At 47.5% G+C, this 16,348-nt stretch overlaps 1 protein-coding gene across 14 annotated transcripts in view; it reads left to right on the top strand.

Annotated features, from left to right (window-relative positions):
- The window catches only part of RASAL2 (RAS protein activator like 2), a 150,650-nt gene that overhangs the window by 117,009 nt on the left and 17,293 nt on the right, over positions 1 to 16,348 (top strand). For all 14 annotated transcript variants that reach the window (XM_072342611.1, XM_072342610.1, XM_072342613.1 and 11 more), the window contains 7 exons: positions 6,602 to 6,755; positions 8,127 to 8,225; positions 8,658 to 9,212; positions 11,448 to 11,592; positions 14,115 to 14,259; positions 15,119 to 15,355; positions 16,013 to 16,214. In XM_072342611.1, the coding sequence (XP_072198712.1) occupies positions 6,602 to 6,755; positions 8,127 to 8,225; positions 8,658 to 9,212; positions 11,448 to 11,592; positions 14,115 to 14,259; positions 15,119 to 15,355; positions 16,013 to 16,214 (1,537 nt within the window). The remainder of the gene's footprint in view (positions 1 to 6,601; positions 6,756 to 8,126; positions 8,226 to 8,657; positions 9,213 to 11,447; positions 11,593 to 14,114; positions 14,260 to 15,118; positions 15,356 to 16,012; positions 16,215 to 16,348) is intronic.

Raw genomic sequence — 16,348 nt, 5'->3', positions numbered from 1 at the left:
TTTAACAAGGAGGAGCCAGCAGAACTGAGAAGTTTGAGTGGCAGAGTCCGTGCACAAGTTTGGGCAACAGAGCTTTGGAAAACCTCAGGATGCAGGACAGGGGCAAGCTAGGGGTTGCACTTTTCATCCTGCCATGGTTCTGCTCTGGCGTCCTACATTGAGCAGCATCTCCGCACTGGAGATGGAACTCTATCTGTGTTCTGAGTGTTCTGTGCCTTGATACCATTGCTTGCTACTAATGGAAGTAATCATTTCTGATAATGAGTCCATGCAGTCCTCTTCCTTCCAGAGATACATGAGCTGAAGTGAAGAGAGGGCAGAGCTTGGGGGAAAGGGATTCATCTGAGAGTTGCCAGGCTACGCAGAAAGCAAGCTGAGATGTTTATTTGGAGATGACCTTTGCACCAATGACAGTGGCTGTATGTTTGTGAAGCGTGGTGATACAGGTGGGGTTCATGAACTGCTGATAAGTTATTCTTGGATGGAAAATGCCACAGCACCACTCAACCTTGTGGCTACCTGTGGTTGAAAAGATTGAGAGCTTTGTGGAGTTCTCTTTGCATTTGTGGTCTAATCAGTACACAAATGGAACGTAGCAACTTTGGAAGAACATGGCTGGAGCTTTTCTGATATTGTTTCTAGTTTTACAAATAAAATCTTCACAAATAAAGGAAAATCGTTTCCAAGTGAAACTTGGCAACAGTGTCTGCCTTCCCTGGTATCCCTTTCACCATCTCATTGGCAGCTGCCTGAAAAATGCAATTGGTGAACAGACCAGCAGGAAAAACAACTTAAAAACTCCCTGAGATGAGGAACAGATTAGTATACTGGGAGGAGATGAGCTGGAGGGAAGAAGGAAGCCATAAAAGATTGATAAACCTTTAGAATGATGCTCTTATTTGGGAACTTTCCAAAGGAACAAGTCAGCTACACCTGTGTACGCATGAAAGAAGGTAGCACACAGCAGCTGGCTCTGAACTCACAAGAGGGAATTGCCCTTTTCCCACCTCCTGCTCTGCTTGCTTTCTGCGTGAGGCTTGATCTGTTGCTCTGAAAATGTCCCATGGCTGCCCCAGTGAGTCAGCCCTTTCCCACTTGGAGCCAGCAGTGCTGGGTGATGTCATGGTGCCGTGCTGACTTTCAAGGCTAGATGGACTGATAGCATCTACCTTTTTCTTGCTCTGACAAATACAGAGCCCTGGCTTCAAAGGAAGTATTATGTAGCTTTATATATTAAAACTCCAAAAGGTTGGAAGGGAGCAGAGGCTGCTGGCACGTTGTTTTTCTCATTCTTCTGAGGTGTTTGGGTTCTGCTCAGAAGCAGGAGATGCTTATAGGTAAGTACCTGCAGAAAGCTGAAAGAAGGAAGATTGTGGTGCACGTTTGGGATGGTGTAACACTGCAGATGGTGACAGAGGATGTATACTGTCTGTTCAGAGTCTATTTAAAGTAGAAAGGATTCAGGAATGTTGTAAGGGAGTGCTGGAGATAACTTGCAGATATTTTCGTAATCAGATTTGGCGTTTCAGCAGAAAGCAGTTGGCCAATCTACTTTGTTTTTCTGGGCTTTAAACTTCAACTAGCTTAGTGGGTGGGGGGTGGAAGAGAAAACTGTGGTGTCCCTGCAGAATTGAGCCCACTGTTGTTGGTAGCTGAGTGTTGTGCATGAAGGCGCAGCCTCTGTAACACACACCGTTTCTATTACTCCGTGTTCTGCCTGTTGAGAACTCGTGTTTAGCCTTTACAAGCCACTAGCATAAGGACTCTGCTTGGTTGTGGCAGTGCCAGATTGGCATGAAGCTCTCTAGATGTGTGGTGGCACAGCATCTCGGTGGGCTATCGGCAGCTGTTGCCACAGGGCTCTCTGGCACCATCTGGCACCATGAATCACCCTTCAGTGCCTTTCTTACCTGGTTCCCACCATGTTCTTTAGGCTCTCCAGCCCATTTGTTTCTCTCTTAGGTTGTTTCTGTCAGTAATATGTAGAAAAGCTTGAAGGAAAGTAAAATTCTAAGGAGGGACCACATGAATGTCTTCGGCTGGGGCAACTGGAGAGTGTGTCCAGAAGGACCCCTGGCTCTCACCTCCATTTGGTGCCCAGACAGGGAGCAGAGATTGCCGAGACCAGCTGCATATGGTCTGAGCGACTGCGGCAAAGCTGTGCAGACAGCTGGGAGGGTTTTGCCCTGTTGGGATTTAGTGCCACGTGGGAACCCTCCTGATGTACTAAAAGTCATTTTATGGCATTATCCGATGGTAGTGGCCGAGCGCAGGTCCTGCTCTGCGCTCCTTCAGGATGGGCTCTGGCAGGCAGCAGGGCAGTGGGTAGCCATGGCTCTGGGCTTCATGGCGAAGCGGTACCGCTGCTCCAACGACGGCTTCTTCTACTTTCGGTGAGTTGTGCTTCTCTTTCCTCACTTCTTTGCCTCCTGTTCCTGCGTTCTCATATGCGTTTGTTGTAATTTAATCCCCCTTTTCAACAAAAAATAAAGGTGGGTGATTTTTGTTCCGCTTGAGACTCGAGGATAAAATCTGTATTATGCAATACATTATTAAGGCTCGACTCAGTCAGAGCTCGTATTCATTCAGCATATCTCTTCCTATCTGCACAGGGAAGAGGGAGGAGTGGTTTGTTTCCAGAGAGACGTCTCCTGTTTGGAGTGAGACATCTTTCTTTCAGCCGGTTTTTTTGGTTCCTCGAGCAGCTGTTTGTTTCCAAGTGAAAACGGAGCAACATCCCAAGGGCAGCTCGTCTGTTGGAAGCCATTGCCCTGTCCTGCTGCAGGCTGCACCATCCCCTCTGTACAAGCACACCGCAGGCTCCTGCAGTATAAATTGCTGGCATCTGGCTTAAAAAACAATGACAATGATGAAACTGGTTGGACTTGTAGAATTGTTGACCAAGTCGCGGGGTGTTTTGCTAATAGGCAGCAGGATAACGAAGCAGGGTGTGGTGTGTTAACAGAATGAATGCCTGCATGCGGAGCCTGCTGCTGCTGCGCTGCCGTCCTGTTGCAGACCACGCTACCAACATTGGGGTGCGGATCAGCAGAGCTGGGATCCCAAGAGCAGCGCTGAGCAGAGCAGAGAGCTGCTGCTGTGGCTTTGCCAGGGGTTAAGTACTGAATTCAGCTTCGGGTCTTTGGGCTGAACAAAAAACTTGCTTCAGAATTCTTTGCCTTCACACCAGTTTGTGTTGGGAATGGAAACGTAGATTGTGGGACTCTGTTCCGTGGTAGCTCCTTGCTTTATTTCTATACTTCTTTTTTTCTGGTTTTCAACTTCTATCTTCTGTATTATTGATGACCGCACGTTTGTTTTTGAGGCAATGTAGTGCTCTCCCTGGTAAGCCTGGTAATTGAAAGTCTTTTGTGCTTTTTTGTTTGGCTTTTAAATAGGTCAAAATCAGCAGGAGAGCTTCATAACCAGAGAGCAATTAGGGTTTAACCCTTTATCCTGCACGTCTGTAGAATGCAGTCTGTTAACAGGCTGACACCAAAGCCTGGAGGAGCTGAGCTCCCTGTTTACAAGCAAAGTGTTCCTGCAGCAGCAAAACTGGATTTGTGTGCACGGAGAGGGGCTCAGTGGTGCTGCTGTTGGAGGGACCTTTTGCTGCTGCTCAGTCAGCGCTTCAGGGCATTACCTGGGCTCTGATTTAGGAGGAGTCTGCACAGCTCTGATGACTGGTGCTCCAAAATACCTGAAGCGAGGTGAGGAGCTCAGAGCAGTCCTTGAAAAGCATCTCTTCCACCTGCTTTTCCCATTGGAAAGGAGTTGTGGAAAATTGCTACGTGAGAAGCTTCAGTGCTGTGGCTAACTATTTGCTCCCACGTCGTGCAGCATCTTTGGTGATCCTTTGCTGTGTGCAATAGTGAAGAGAAAAAACAGCGCGGGGAACTTTGTCACCTGAAGTTAATTGTATTGTAAATCAGGATCTGGGCTGTTAATGGAGCTGTTTAGCAGAAACAGATTTGGACAAACAACCCTTCCCCCCACCTCATGCTTGCGTGATCTTCCTGTTTACAGTAATCTGCTTCCCTGGGATTACCTCTCTCTTAGCAGAGTCTCCGAGCAGCACTCGTGTTACCAGCAGCTCCCTGACTAATATGGGAAAAGATCCTGTTAATCTTGCCCCTTTGCTTGGCACCGGGAAACCAGTCGGTGACTTTGACTTATTAACTCTGCCCCTGTGCAAAAGGGAAGCCTGCAAGCAATTCTCCTTCACTCTTACTGATGGCTTCAGAACATCAGATGTGGCTTTTAAGGAGCACAGAGCTATTATTTCCCTGTAATTATGCCCTTTATTGATTGGGACGCTGCTGATTTAGGCACCTATCAATGATTTGCATTGCAGATCTATCAATAGGTGAAATATAAATTGTGGTGGTTACAAGCGTGTATATTTGTGTCCCTAAATGCATGTGGTTGCCTCTAACCAACAGCTTTCCAGCATTGCTGCGGTGTTCATGGAAGACAAAGTGCCAATTCTAAGGCACTTAATCAGTTTAATGAGCTATTTAAGTATGGTAGCTTCAAGGAGCTGCTTGAACAGATCGGCATTCCTCCACCGCTGGCGCCTGAGCCAACGCAGCCAACCTTCTGCAACTGCTCTGCAACAAAGCACATGTTCAAAGCCAACAAGTTGAGCAGAATAGATGCTCCTGGGAGGTGTAACTCTCAGGGTGGGATGTGGGGCACTGAGTACAGCCTGCCATGTTCCTCCTTCAGCCCTCACCCCGACTGCAAGGGCTGCTTGGATGCGTTTTTGGAAGATCCCTCACCCTTCCTGCTGTCCTTCACTGTCTAGGTCTCATTGAACTCATTGTAGGAAGGGAAGAGGAAGCTCTTTGTCCTGTCTGGAAAGGTGACCTTCACCACATCAGCAGAGCAGGCTCCCCGAGCCTCCCCTAATCTCCTTACAGAGCTGTGCCATGGCAACATGTGCCGGGAGCCTCTTCGTGGCACCCCTGGGGCAGCGTGCAGCGAGGGCAGTGCTTACAGTGGTAAGGCAGCTCTCCATGCCCCAGCACATCCTCCTGGCACACAGTGCTCATCAGAAATCCGGGACCTGAGGCTTGAGGAGGAGCTCCTCCTGGATTTGGGCTTCCCTTCCTCTCCCAGCAGGATTTGTTGTCTGAGATGTAGCCCAGGGAACCGGGCTCGAAACGGAGGACTCTGACATGTGGCACCGCTATGCTTTGGGGATGCACTGCTAAGTGGCTGTACAGTTGTTTCATGTAGGTGGGCTTGATTTGTCTTCCTCCAAGTGCAGCCTCTGCTGAGCAGGGATTTGCAAAATCTCATTCTTTCTCCTTTATTTGGTGCTCTTTTTGTCTTTTTTTCCCCTCTCCCCTCTTTGTGACCACTGCATGCTTTCCTTCTGTCCAAGGAGCTGAGGCTGGTGGTAGCTGCAGGCTCTCAGCCAGCTCCCCTGCATCATGCACCAAAGTACTTGGCTAGGGCTGGAATTGCTGAGAGTTTGGGGCAGGGATAGAAGCCAAGTGACCTCAGCAGTGCTTTCTTGAGAGGAGAAATTAGAGAGGATTTTGCAGAGATGGTATTAAAGTGGTGTATTGTGGTGTGTTTATTTTAGACTTGCCCTACCTTAACTGCAGCGAGTGTTCAATTATACATGGCTGAGGTTTTGGGTTTGCGTTGGTACAGCTGCTGCTGGAACCTGTTATAACAAAGCGTGCACAGTGCAGCCAAAGCATTTGTACCAGTGCTGCTGTTTTGCATTTGAAATCAGTGTCTTTGTGATGTCTCACTGATGAAAGCTTTTTGCTGCCTGCATTTGGGTCATTTTAATATATTAAATGGGAACAGAGTTCTTCCATGTTCAATACATCTTATTGTATGTGAATCTGCTAGAATACCTTCAGCACTTCATTTTGCTCATAAGAGCACCTGGCTGAACTCTGCTTGTTGCTTTTTGTGACTCCTTCATGATTCCGGTGTTTTTGGGCTGCCCGGGATGGGTCACCATCCCTGGAGGTGTTACAGAGCTGTGGGGATGTGGCACTGAGGGACGTGGACACGTTGGGGCTGGGTCGGGGTTGGACTTGGGGATGTGAGAGGTTTTCTCCAGCCTTAATGATTTCATGATTCTGCACCTTTAGAGGTGAACAGATGTAGGTACCAACATGAGCTTGAACACCTTACAAAGTGAGACCTGCCAGGTAAACAGCTCCTCTATGCAAAGCTGGGACGGGTGATGTCCCTCATTGCTTTGACTGAGTTCCAGCTGGAGGAAAAACGTGTATGCACGTCATGTTTAAAAGCAGAAATGCTGGTTGTGCCTAAAGCATCCTGTGGTTACTGCAGAAGGTCGTGACACTAATGTCACCTCTAAAATCAGCATCTTTTAGAGGGGTTTGGCACCGCTCAGTGGGAGCAATGGCCGGGTGGGTGGGAACAGGCTTTGTGCCCTGGATGTTTCCTTTGGAGTCAGGGGTTACTGGACTAATGTTACTTGTCATCAGGCTTACAGGCTAACTGTGGAAGTTGCTGTGATTAAACGACTGGCAGCTTTCTCTGAGATCTTGCCAAGCCTGCTGGTAATTGTGAGAAAACGAATGTTTCCTCTCCCCTTGCTCTGCAGATCACGTGGGCTGCCGAAGCTGAAGGAGTCCCGCTCCCATGAATCCCTGCTGAGCCCCGGCAGCGCAGTGGAGGCCCTGGACCTTGGGGCAGAAGAAAAGGTCTTTGTAAAGCCACTTCACAGCAGCATCCTCGGGCAGGACTTCTGCTTTGAGGTAAAGAGCGTTCTCCGAATAGAAGCAGGACAGTGGGTCTGAAGCCTGGCGGGGCACTGCTCTCTGTGTCATAGGAGGAGGGGTCTGCAGCCAAACCTGCCTGGGGGTTTGGGTGGGGGCTGCTGGAGCCCTTGGGGCTGAGCCAGCAGTGCCGGGAAATCTTCAGCTGCTGCATCTTCTAAGTGGAAAACTCTTGTTAACTTAGAAAGTGTCTAAGCATTTGTAGTTTGAATGCATGGCTGAAACATACTACTGCTCTTAAGCCATGTGCTCATTCTCCCCAGATTTACCTAGAATTAAATTATAAATTATGCTATAACAGAAATGTGATTTCCAGTCTGAAAATGCTTCTGTTAGCTCAGCCTGTTTCCCTGGCTGCTGCTCCGGTGACAGTGGGCGCGTTGCTGTACTGTGGAGCAGGAGTTCCTTGCTGTTGGTGTGAGCACAGTGCTTACCTTACAGCATATCCATGCGTGCTGTTTGGCTGTGTCTAAACCCGCCATAATCTGGCAGCGGGGGTGATGGGCAGCTGGTGCAGTCTGTCTGCTGCGGGGTTGCTCAGATGTGTACCTTCTGGGGCAGAGATCTGTCTGCAACCTGGGAAACTGTTCAGGCAGAAAACCAGCATATCAGGCTCTTCTCCCTCAGGGTGGATCCAGGAGCTGCTCCTGTTTGTTTCAGCCTATTATTCCTTCGGTTGGAAGCATTTTCCAGCTTGCTTAGGTTTGAGGTGTGCAGTGAAAATACTGGCACCATCGGAGCTCTGGGGCTGTTCCCTCAAACTGCTTTTTAATTGTGTGCACAGATGAATGGGAAGGGTAAATTAGGCTTTTCAGGCCAGGTACAAGTGAAAGAACCAAGGTGGCTCACACCTGCCTGAAGCAGGATTGTGGATGGCATCGAATGCAGGGGCTGGATCAGAGCACAGCTGCTTTGGTTTGCATTTGATTGTCAGAATCATTCTGTGTTTCCTGAAGACACCATTTCCACTGTGTTCGAACTTGTTTTAATACATTCTGTTTGCCTTCACCCCGTTAATAACCAAATCACCTAGCAGGGGAAACTGCAAGTGTTTAACAGCTATGGATCAATTAACAAGTGTTAAAAGAAAAATTAACTGCTTGATTAAAGCCTTGTTTAAAAGCCTTTAAGAGGAGCCTTTGGTGCTCCTCATATATTGCTTTAATTTGAACTGACATTTTTTTTTTCTCTCTGCATTTTTTGGGGCCTTTTAACTTCTCTGCCTTGCAGGCTCCTGTATTGTTTTCCTGCCTTTTTCGTGTTTACTTAGTTGCTCAAACATTGCTTCTTGCAGCCTCTTACATGTCTCTTAGGCTTGCCTGAACTCAGCCTGTCATTTCCACGTTCCAGGTAACCTACTCCAGCGGCAGTAAATGCTTCAGCTGTTCCTCTGCTGCAGAGAGGGATAAGTGGATGGAAAACCTACGCAGAACAGTGCAGCCGAATAAGGTAATAGGAACTGCAGACATGAGATTACTGGGGGAACAGAGGTGATACGATTGGGTTCAAGTCCGGTGTAACGGCTTCCCGCAGGTACCTGCTCCATTAATTTAGTCCAGGGAGAAGTCCACTCAGAAGTGCCCCAAAGGCTGCTGTGCACTTTTCCATTGTGGGCAGTAGGTTAAAGCCTTGATTAACAAATCATGTCACGTTGCTTCCTGATCTCCCCGTGCCTGATTATGATGTTTCAGACTGGATTTCTGGAGCCGTGGGCCTCAGAAGGATGCGGAGCTTCATGGTTTAATGTGGAGGCACATCTGGGCAAATTCTGATTCTGTCCCTGGCTCTGATGCAAAGGGCAGCCTTTTGCTGCCTCCCTGTAAGATAACGTTTGATATGTTAGAAATTATGAATCACATCTGAGTTGTTTCTCCTGTGCAGGACAACTGCCGTCGAGCTGAAAATGTGCTCCGTCTCTGGATCATTGAGGCAAAGGACCTGGCCCCCAAGAAGAAATACTTCTGTGAGCTGTGCCTTGATGACACTCTCTTTGCCCGCACCACCAGCAAAACAAAAGCAGATAACATTTTCTGGGGAGAGCACTTTGAGTTCTACGGTCTCCCACCTCTTCACAGCATCACAGTTCACATCTACAAGGATGTGGAGAAGAAAAAGAAAAAGGACAAAAACAATTACGTTGGCCTGGTCAACATTCCCATGGCCACTGTAACGGGTCGCCAGTTTGTGGAAAAATGGTACCCGGTCAGCACACCTACACCCAACAAAGGGAAATCAGGAGGACCTTCCATTCGCATCAAGTCGCGTTATCAGACCATCACCATCTTACCCATGGAGCAATACAAGGAGTTTGCAGAGTTTGTTACCAGCAATTACACGATGCTGTGCTCGGTGCTGGAGCCGGTCATCAGTGTAAGGAACAAGGAAGAGATGGCTTGTGCAATGGTGCACATTCTTCAGAGCACAGGGAGAGCTAAGGTAAGAGTGGGCGGCCCCTGTCAAAATGGCTCCTTCCTTCTGGTGGTAGATGGTATCTTCTCAACTCTTGGTCTGTAGAAAATAGGATTCCTGGGCTGGTGTGACCACAAGAAGCTGCACGAGGTGCCTGATGGGCTAAGGCTGAGAAGAGGGCCTCAAAAGTGTTTTTAAAGGCGTGGTGGTTACATCTACCAGGTAGGCACCACACCAACACAAATGAAGTGCCTGAGTTGATAGGAAGGTTAAAGATACTGAGTGCAAAGTGTAAGCGGGAGGACTGAAAAATGAGAGCCTGCACTTTAAGTATGCAGGAACCTTTTCTGTGTTTCTAGAATGGTGGTACTAGATAAAGAGATAAGTGAGCAAGAGTTAAATAGACTAGAGAATAACTCCTATAAATACATCTCCAATACAGCAAACAGCAGCATGCCACTGCTGATTCAGTGCTAAGCCGGCTAATCGATGTGAACATTGATTTGGTCAGCAATTGAACAGTCATTTGGAGAATCCCTACTCAGTTAATGGTGATCCCGCCTGCCCCAAGAATGGTATTAGGACTTCTAGGGGCACACTGGTGGGTTCCCTGTAATGCAGTAATTGATGAGAGCCCTGGTTTCTTTGAACAGACTGTGGGAGAATATCCTGCAGGTTTCCAAAAGGTCTGAGGAACATTAACGAGCATTGATTCATCTATGTGCTGCCTGCCAAGTGGCCGTATGGGAGTAGTACCAAACTGTAGCCAGCTCCTTCCAGTAATGCCAGCTAGAACAAGTTAAGCACCACTGAGCACAGGCTAGCGTTGGAGGTGGGGGAGAATGGCCACAAGCTGCAGTCAAGGGACAGCTTAAATTAAGTGCTCTGAAAAGATCCCATTGTAACTCTCAAGAGTGTACCACTCTCTACTGTTCCCCCATTGCCTGATGTAGATCTCAGGAAGGCTGGTGCTTTGTGGCACTGCGTGATTCCCTTGGTTACTTACCAGCTGTTTGTCTGACCTAGAGAGGTTGGTAGCTGGGGCAGCTCCTGTAGAGCTGTGTTGAAATCCTCCTGGAAAGTGGGCTCTGGTTTATCTACCTCCAGCAGGTAGATAAGTTACTGTTCTGACATTGCCCTCCTAGTGCCTGTAAGTTTGAAGCTCTCTTTGTGGGAAGCATTGAGTTCCTTAGGCTGTTATAGTTTTTATTTGCAACGAAGGTGTTCCCATGTTACACTGTGGTGGTGCAACTGATGTTTGTACCACATGAAAATGAAGAGTTTGCTTAAAAGAAGCAAAAAACAACAGTACTGCACATGTTGTTCATGTTCCTATTGTGTATCGTTTGTTCTGGGTATTTTGCATTCATGTGCCAGCTCCCCATCTTGGATTGTGTCCTTAACAGGGTTACAAATCCTTACTGTAGTGCTCTTCAAAGTGCTGTCACTCAGCCCTAATCCAGGTCACATTGTTATGTTTCTTTTTCGTATGTTTGGGTTGGGTTTTTTTTCCTTGGTTGGTTGGTTTTTGGGTGGGAGGGTTGGAAGAGTTTTAAGAGAGAGCAGAGCGGTGATGAGGAGGAATGGGGCAGTTCCTCCCCTGGAGAGCTTTGCAGGGGCTGACATGGGCTGCAGTGAAACATGGGTGTTGCTTATGAAATGCTGCACGTCCTTGGCTCAAGTGAAGCTTTTGCTTCAGGAAAGAAGTGTGACTGTAGAAGTGGACCCGGTATCAAGAGAGAATTCACTGTATCCACAGTCACCAAATGTTCCTGTCTGTGCTTTTGAATACAGAACAAGTTAAGCCATGTAGATACACAGCAGTCACATCAACTTTCTTCCCAAATCCTGAGTCTGTTCTGAATTAAATTGTCGGAAGCATTTCTTCACACTTCTCAAGGCTGTAAGAAATCTAAGGTTGCATGCGACATTCAGTATTAAAATATGAGTGCGATATCACATGCTTTCAGCAGGCTGAAACAATGATAAACAGGAGGAGGATTTCTGTTCAGGATCTAAACTGAAACACAAGCTTGGCTGTAAAGGTTTTCTTTGCTTCTCCCTTTATAAACTGTGGTTTGTAATGTTTTTAAATACAGTCAATACAGGAGCTGTAGATGTACAGGTAGCTTATGGACCCCTTGTCCCAGGCTGGGCAGTTATTTCAGTAATTATCTGGCTCCCCTGCTTTTCCCTTCCCTTCTGTGGTTAGCCTGGTGTGAGTCTGGTTAAACTAACCTGCCATCTGACCTTTTCCTTCAGGACTTCTTAACAGATCTGGTGATGTCTGAGGTAGATCGCTGTGGGGAACACGATGTCTTGATCTTCAGGGAGAACACACTTGCTACCAAAGCTATTGAGGAATACCTGAAGTTGGTAGGGCAGAAGTATCTCCATGATGCACTAGGTAAGGATGTACCTTTATGTCAGCTGTTTGCATTGCAAGGGCTTGATCCTGGTGCTGAGGACCATTCAAGTATAGGCCTTGTGCTGGGACACAGGAGGTGATTTACCCAAGAGCTGCTGCTCCAGCAATGCAGTTGGAATGTATCTTCCACACCCAGCGTTGCTTTATAACGTGATCCCTTGTTCCCATGCTGTGTTGCCCCGCAGGTTTCTCAAGGTGTGTGATGAGCCCTCACCACGTGGATTGGTGACATGCAAGTCACAGCATGGGTTCTCAGTTCTGCGATGGGACTGAAGCTGTGTGCACCTAGGAGCCTTTAGGAATGTGTGAGCAGTTATCCAGGCAGCAGAATGCACGCTCTCTGCTCTTGATGCCTTTCCTCTCCATAGAGGGAGGTGCTCATTGGTGCTTGTAGGAGTAGCAGCCAAAGAAGGATTAACTTGGTTTGATACAGCTGTGTCCCTCAGAATGTTTACATTATCTTACTGCTTTTCTGGGTAACCTTTTGTATCTCTGGTGTTGGGGGGTACAGCAGCACAGTTAGTTTGTGAGTAATGGTGATTGTTCCACCTCTTCTATGACCAGGCTTAAAAAGGGGTTTGTAGCAGTAGGAACAGAGTACTTTGTGTGTCAGGAGTGAACCTGGCATCAGGTGCAGTCCAGTTAGGTGGAAATTCCAGGCAGAGGTATGAATATGAAATATGTATTATGTTGAAGAAGCTCCTGCAATGACTTCAGGACGGTTCCACTGCTTTGGGAACTACTGTGCACACAGCATGCCTCCACAAAGAGGACTAAAAAGCACGTGCCCCTCTATGGTTAGCAGTTACCACCTCCCCGCCATCTCTGTTAGCCAAGACTGCACAGTGAGCTACCCCTCCCACTGTTGTTTGTTGGATGAAGAAAGCTTTGGAAACTGATACAAGAGGAAGAAGCTGAGGGCAAAGCCAAGTTCCATGCCACATCCTTTCATAAAATAAAACACCGGCTTGCTTTCCCAGCAGTCTTGCTTGTTGTCAGCAATCTCAGATGCTGGCAAGTCATCAAGGCAATAGTTGGCTAAATTAGTGCTCCAAGGGTCAGTATAGTCGGCTCCATGGTTGTGTGTGTGTTTTGGCTGTCCTGGTAGTCTTATTCTCATGGTGGAACCTCTGAGCACACGTCCCAGCCCTGAACTCTCACTCAGTGTGGACAAGTGAGCAGAGGACTGCTTTGTGCTGTAAGATTGGCAGTCACAGGCACGAGAGATGGAAAGTCCCCGGAGGCCATCCAGCCTGTCTGTGTCCCAGAGCAAGGTTTGTTGGCAGCTGTACTAATTCTTGGTCAAGTTTTCAGTGTGCCCAGTCAGTCTGCTTAGATGCCACATTCTTTGAGAGGATTGATAATGCTCAGTGTTAGCTCTGGTACGTTCATACGAGCGTTTTAATACATGATAAAGGCAGGGCCTTGTGGACCGCAAAGAGTACGTTTCAAGTGTGGTTAAGCAAAACAATATACCCAGCAAACAAGAGATGAAACAGAGTTGGCTCGTACAGAAATGATGCCAAAAGGTTGGCGATTAAGTGATGTAGATGCCCTCAGCAGAAATGTTTTGGATCCCTACAAAAAAGCTTAAGATGTGCCACCTGCTTTGCTTGCAAAAGAACACTGCTGGCTGCAAGTTGGGGGGGGAAGCGCTAAGGGTTTGTATGAAAACAAAGCAAGAAGAAACAAAGGCCCCTTGCACAGACAAGCCTTTTGGTGTTAGCTCAGAGCCAGCAAGATCATCTGAGGGGATGAACTCAGAAGGCATTGAATAATTAAAGGGATGAATGAAGGGGTCTGCCTCGTGATTGCTATGCTACCATAGATAGGAAAAGCAGTAAGTAGATCGTTCCAGCTCATAAAAGGGAACTTCACCTATTTCCGTCTATGTCCAGTTTTCATTGTGACCCTGTAAGAGAGGGATTTTCAATGATGAGGGCTATGAGAATGCTGTGAGATGCTGATGGAAGGGAATACTGGTAGTACTCACTGAGTCCTCTTACTGAAGTGCAAGGTGAAGCCCTTTGAAATTCAGAAAACAGTAAATTTAGAAATGAGAAAAATAAATAACGCTGTCAAATATATTTCCTGCAGAAATTATGAAGACAAATAGCAAAGGTTCGTTTCTGAGGCTGTGGGTAATCATATGATTGATAACACAGTTGGAGGACAGAGTCGAATCCTGTTCTCCAGGCTATAAATGAAGTGTCTGCCGGGGTTACAGCAAAGCCATCCTGTTATTGTGCCTATGTGTGGGGGCAGCGAGGGCACGGGAGGCTGAGGCATTAGAGCAGCAGTCGTCTGATCTGCTACAGCAAATGCTGGTCTGAAAGAGCTGGGAGGAGCCGCGTCCCCAGCAGCTGGTGTCTGGAGACTATTGCAGACAGGGAGAGAAGAAGAGGCAGTTGCCAAGGAAAGGCATAAACAGGATTTAAAGGTGTGTCAAGGAGGCTTCTCGTGTAATTACCCTGGTTTGTCATCCTCTTCCCTTTGTCCAGGGGAGTTTATCAAGGCTTTGTATGAGTCAGATGAAAACTGTGAAGTGGATCCCAGCAAATGTTCATCCAGTGAATTAACAGACCATCAGAGCAACCTGAAAATGTGTTGTGAGCTGGCCTTCTGCAAGATAATCAATTCCTACTGGTGAGGCATCTCCCTTCCCCTTCTCCCCCATTAGGTTATTTGCTCAGGAGGTGCCCTTTCCTCCTCTAAAGGTGAGAAGACAGGGAAATAGCGTAGAACTTCCAATAGATCTTCCAATCCTGCCCTTGTTTGTTGTCCTCACTGGCTACTATGCGTGAGATAGTATGGCAGGTGAAACTCACCCCCAGCTCAGGGTGCTGCAGTCCAATATTCCATACCTACAGCAGCTTCTGCTGGCGTGCTCTGTCAGGGGAAGCGCAACTGGGAGGGAATCCGATGAGAACACTGCAGCTGAGTTTGAGCTTGGGATAAAGAGCTGAAAGTTCAGACATTAAGGGAAAGCTCTCAGCCCCTTTAGATCTGTAAAAATGAGCAGGAAAACACAAGGAGGGAGGAAACGTTTGCTGAAAGCCTTCTGTTAATCTCAGTTTCTGAGTACTGTTGCAAGAAGGGCCTTTCTGCTTCAAGGGGAGCACACGTGGAGCACTGAGTGAGGTTAATGAGCAAGATAACAGTTGTAGTTATGGAGATGGGTTCAGTTTGTTTGTTGTATCCTAACACCACGCTTGCTCCCAAGTAGGTAGTTCTTAGCTGGTATAAGTCAGTGTGTCTGAAAAGGGCTTCATCTAATAGATATTAAAAGGGATGCTTTAAAGAGTACTTAAGTATCACCAGATTAAGTGAGCATCCAAGAATAGATGCATAATGACATTTCCTAGCCTAGGGGAGACAAGAGACAATAAATAAAGCCGATTACAGTTTCTCACAGATAATTGTTCCAGGCGATTGATCATCAGTTCAATTTTGCTATATTTCATCGCCCGTGCAATTTTAAATGTCCCGCTTTATTCTTTTTCAGCGTGTTCCCTCGTGAGCTGAAGGAGGTGTTCGCATCTTGGAAGCAGCAGTGCCTGAGCAGGGGCAAGCAGGACATCAGCGAGCGGCTGATCAGTGCCTCCCTGTTCCTCCGCTTCCTGTGCCCCGCCATCATGTCCCCCAGCCTCTTCAGCCTCATGCAGGAGTATCCCGATGACCGGACATCGCGCACGCTCACACTTATTGCTAAAGTCATTCAGAACCTCGCCAATTTTGCTAAGTAGGTGGTGACAGTAAAACTGAAGTCTGTGCCACTAAGGCTGCAAGCGACCGGAGGTTGCGGTGGAATGAGGAGAGCGGAGCTTGGTAGCTGTGTCTGAACACAGCAGATTGAAGTCAGCTTTAGAAATGGAAGAAAGCTCTCACTTAGATGTGAGCCCTGGTCCCCTCGGGACACCTCAGTGAGAGAGAGGTTCTCTTTTTCACATGCAGATTCGGGCTCTGTTGAATTCGGTAGGGGGACACCATATAAATTCAAGAAGAGAGCTGGGTTTTAGCATGTCAGTGTGTATCCTATTTCAAAAGAAGAAAGATTGTTTCCACCAAGGAACTTGACTTTCCCCCTCTCCTCCTCCAGTATTCCCAGCTGAATGGTAACAGGGCATTTCTCTTGCAGGGGAGGGAGTGCAGAGAAGGGGAGAACAGATTGCTGTGGGAGGGAGAGATGGGCTGAGCCCCTTCTTCAGTGAGTTACTGGTGTTTAAACATGGCCAAAAGCAGGGAATCTTTTAAATGGTGATCCCAGCGCTTTTTTTTCCCCTCTTTAGAAAGGGAGATCTAAAGTTAAGCATGTAAATAAACTGTCTGCAAGCACTCACACTCCGTATTTTGTACAGAGGTTGCTGACTGGATGTTCCCCCACTCTCCTTTCTTGCAGGTTTGGTAACAAGGAAGAGTACATGGCTTTCATGAACGACTTCCTGGAACATGAGTGGGGGGGGATGAAGCGATTTCTCCTGGAGATCTCCAATCCAGATACCATCTCAAACATGCCTGGATTTGAGGGCTATATCGACCTGGGCAGAGAGCTCTCAGTTTTGCATTCCCTCTTATGGGAGGTTGTGTCCCAACTTGATAAGGTAAAGCAGGCTTGGAGGCCTGGGAGGGTGAATCCGGCGATTGTATCATAGCAACTGTAAACACTGGGAAACATCAGGGGAGCAGCTGAAGCCTGCACTGGGGATAAACTTATTCAACAGCTTCAGAGAGGAAT

Source organism: Excalfactoria chinensis, chromosome 8, assembly GCF_039878825.1.
Source record: "Excalfactoria chinensis isolate bCotChi1 chromosome 8, bCotChi1.hap2, whole genome shotgun sequence".
Taxonomy (NCBI): domain Eukaryota; kingdom Metazoa; phylum Chordata; class Aves; order Galliformes; family Phasianidae; genus Excalfactoria; species Excalfactoria chinensis.
Note: the sequence above shows the minus strand (reverse complement) of the source record. Positions and strands in the feature narration are given on the sequence as shown.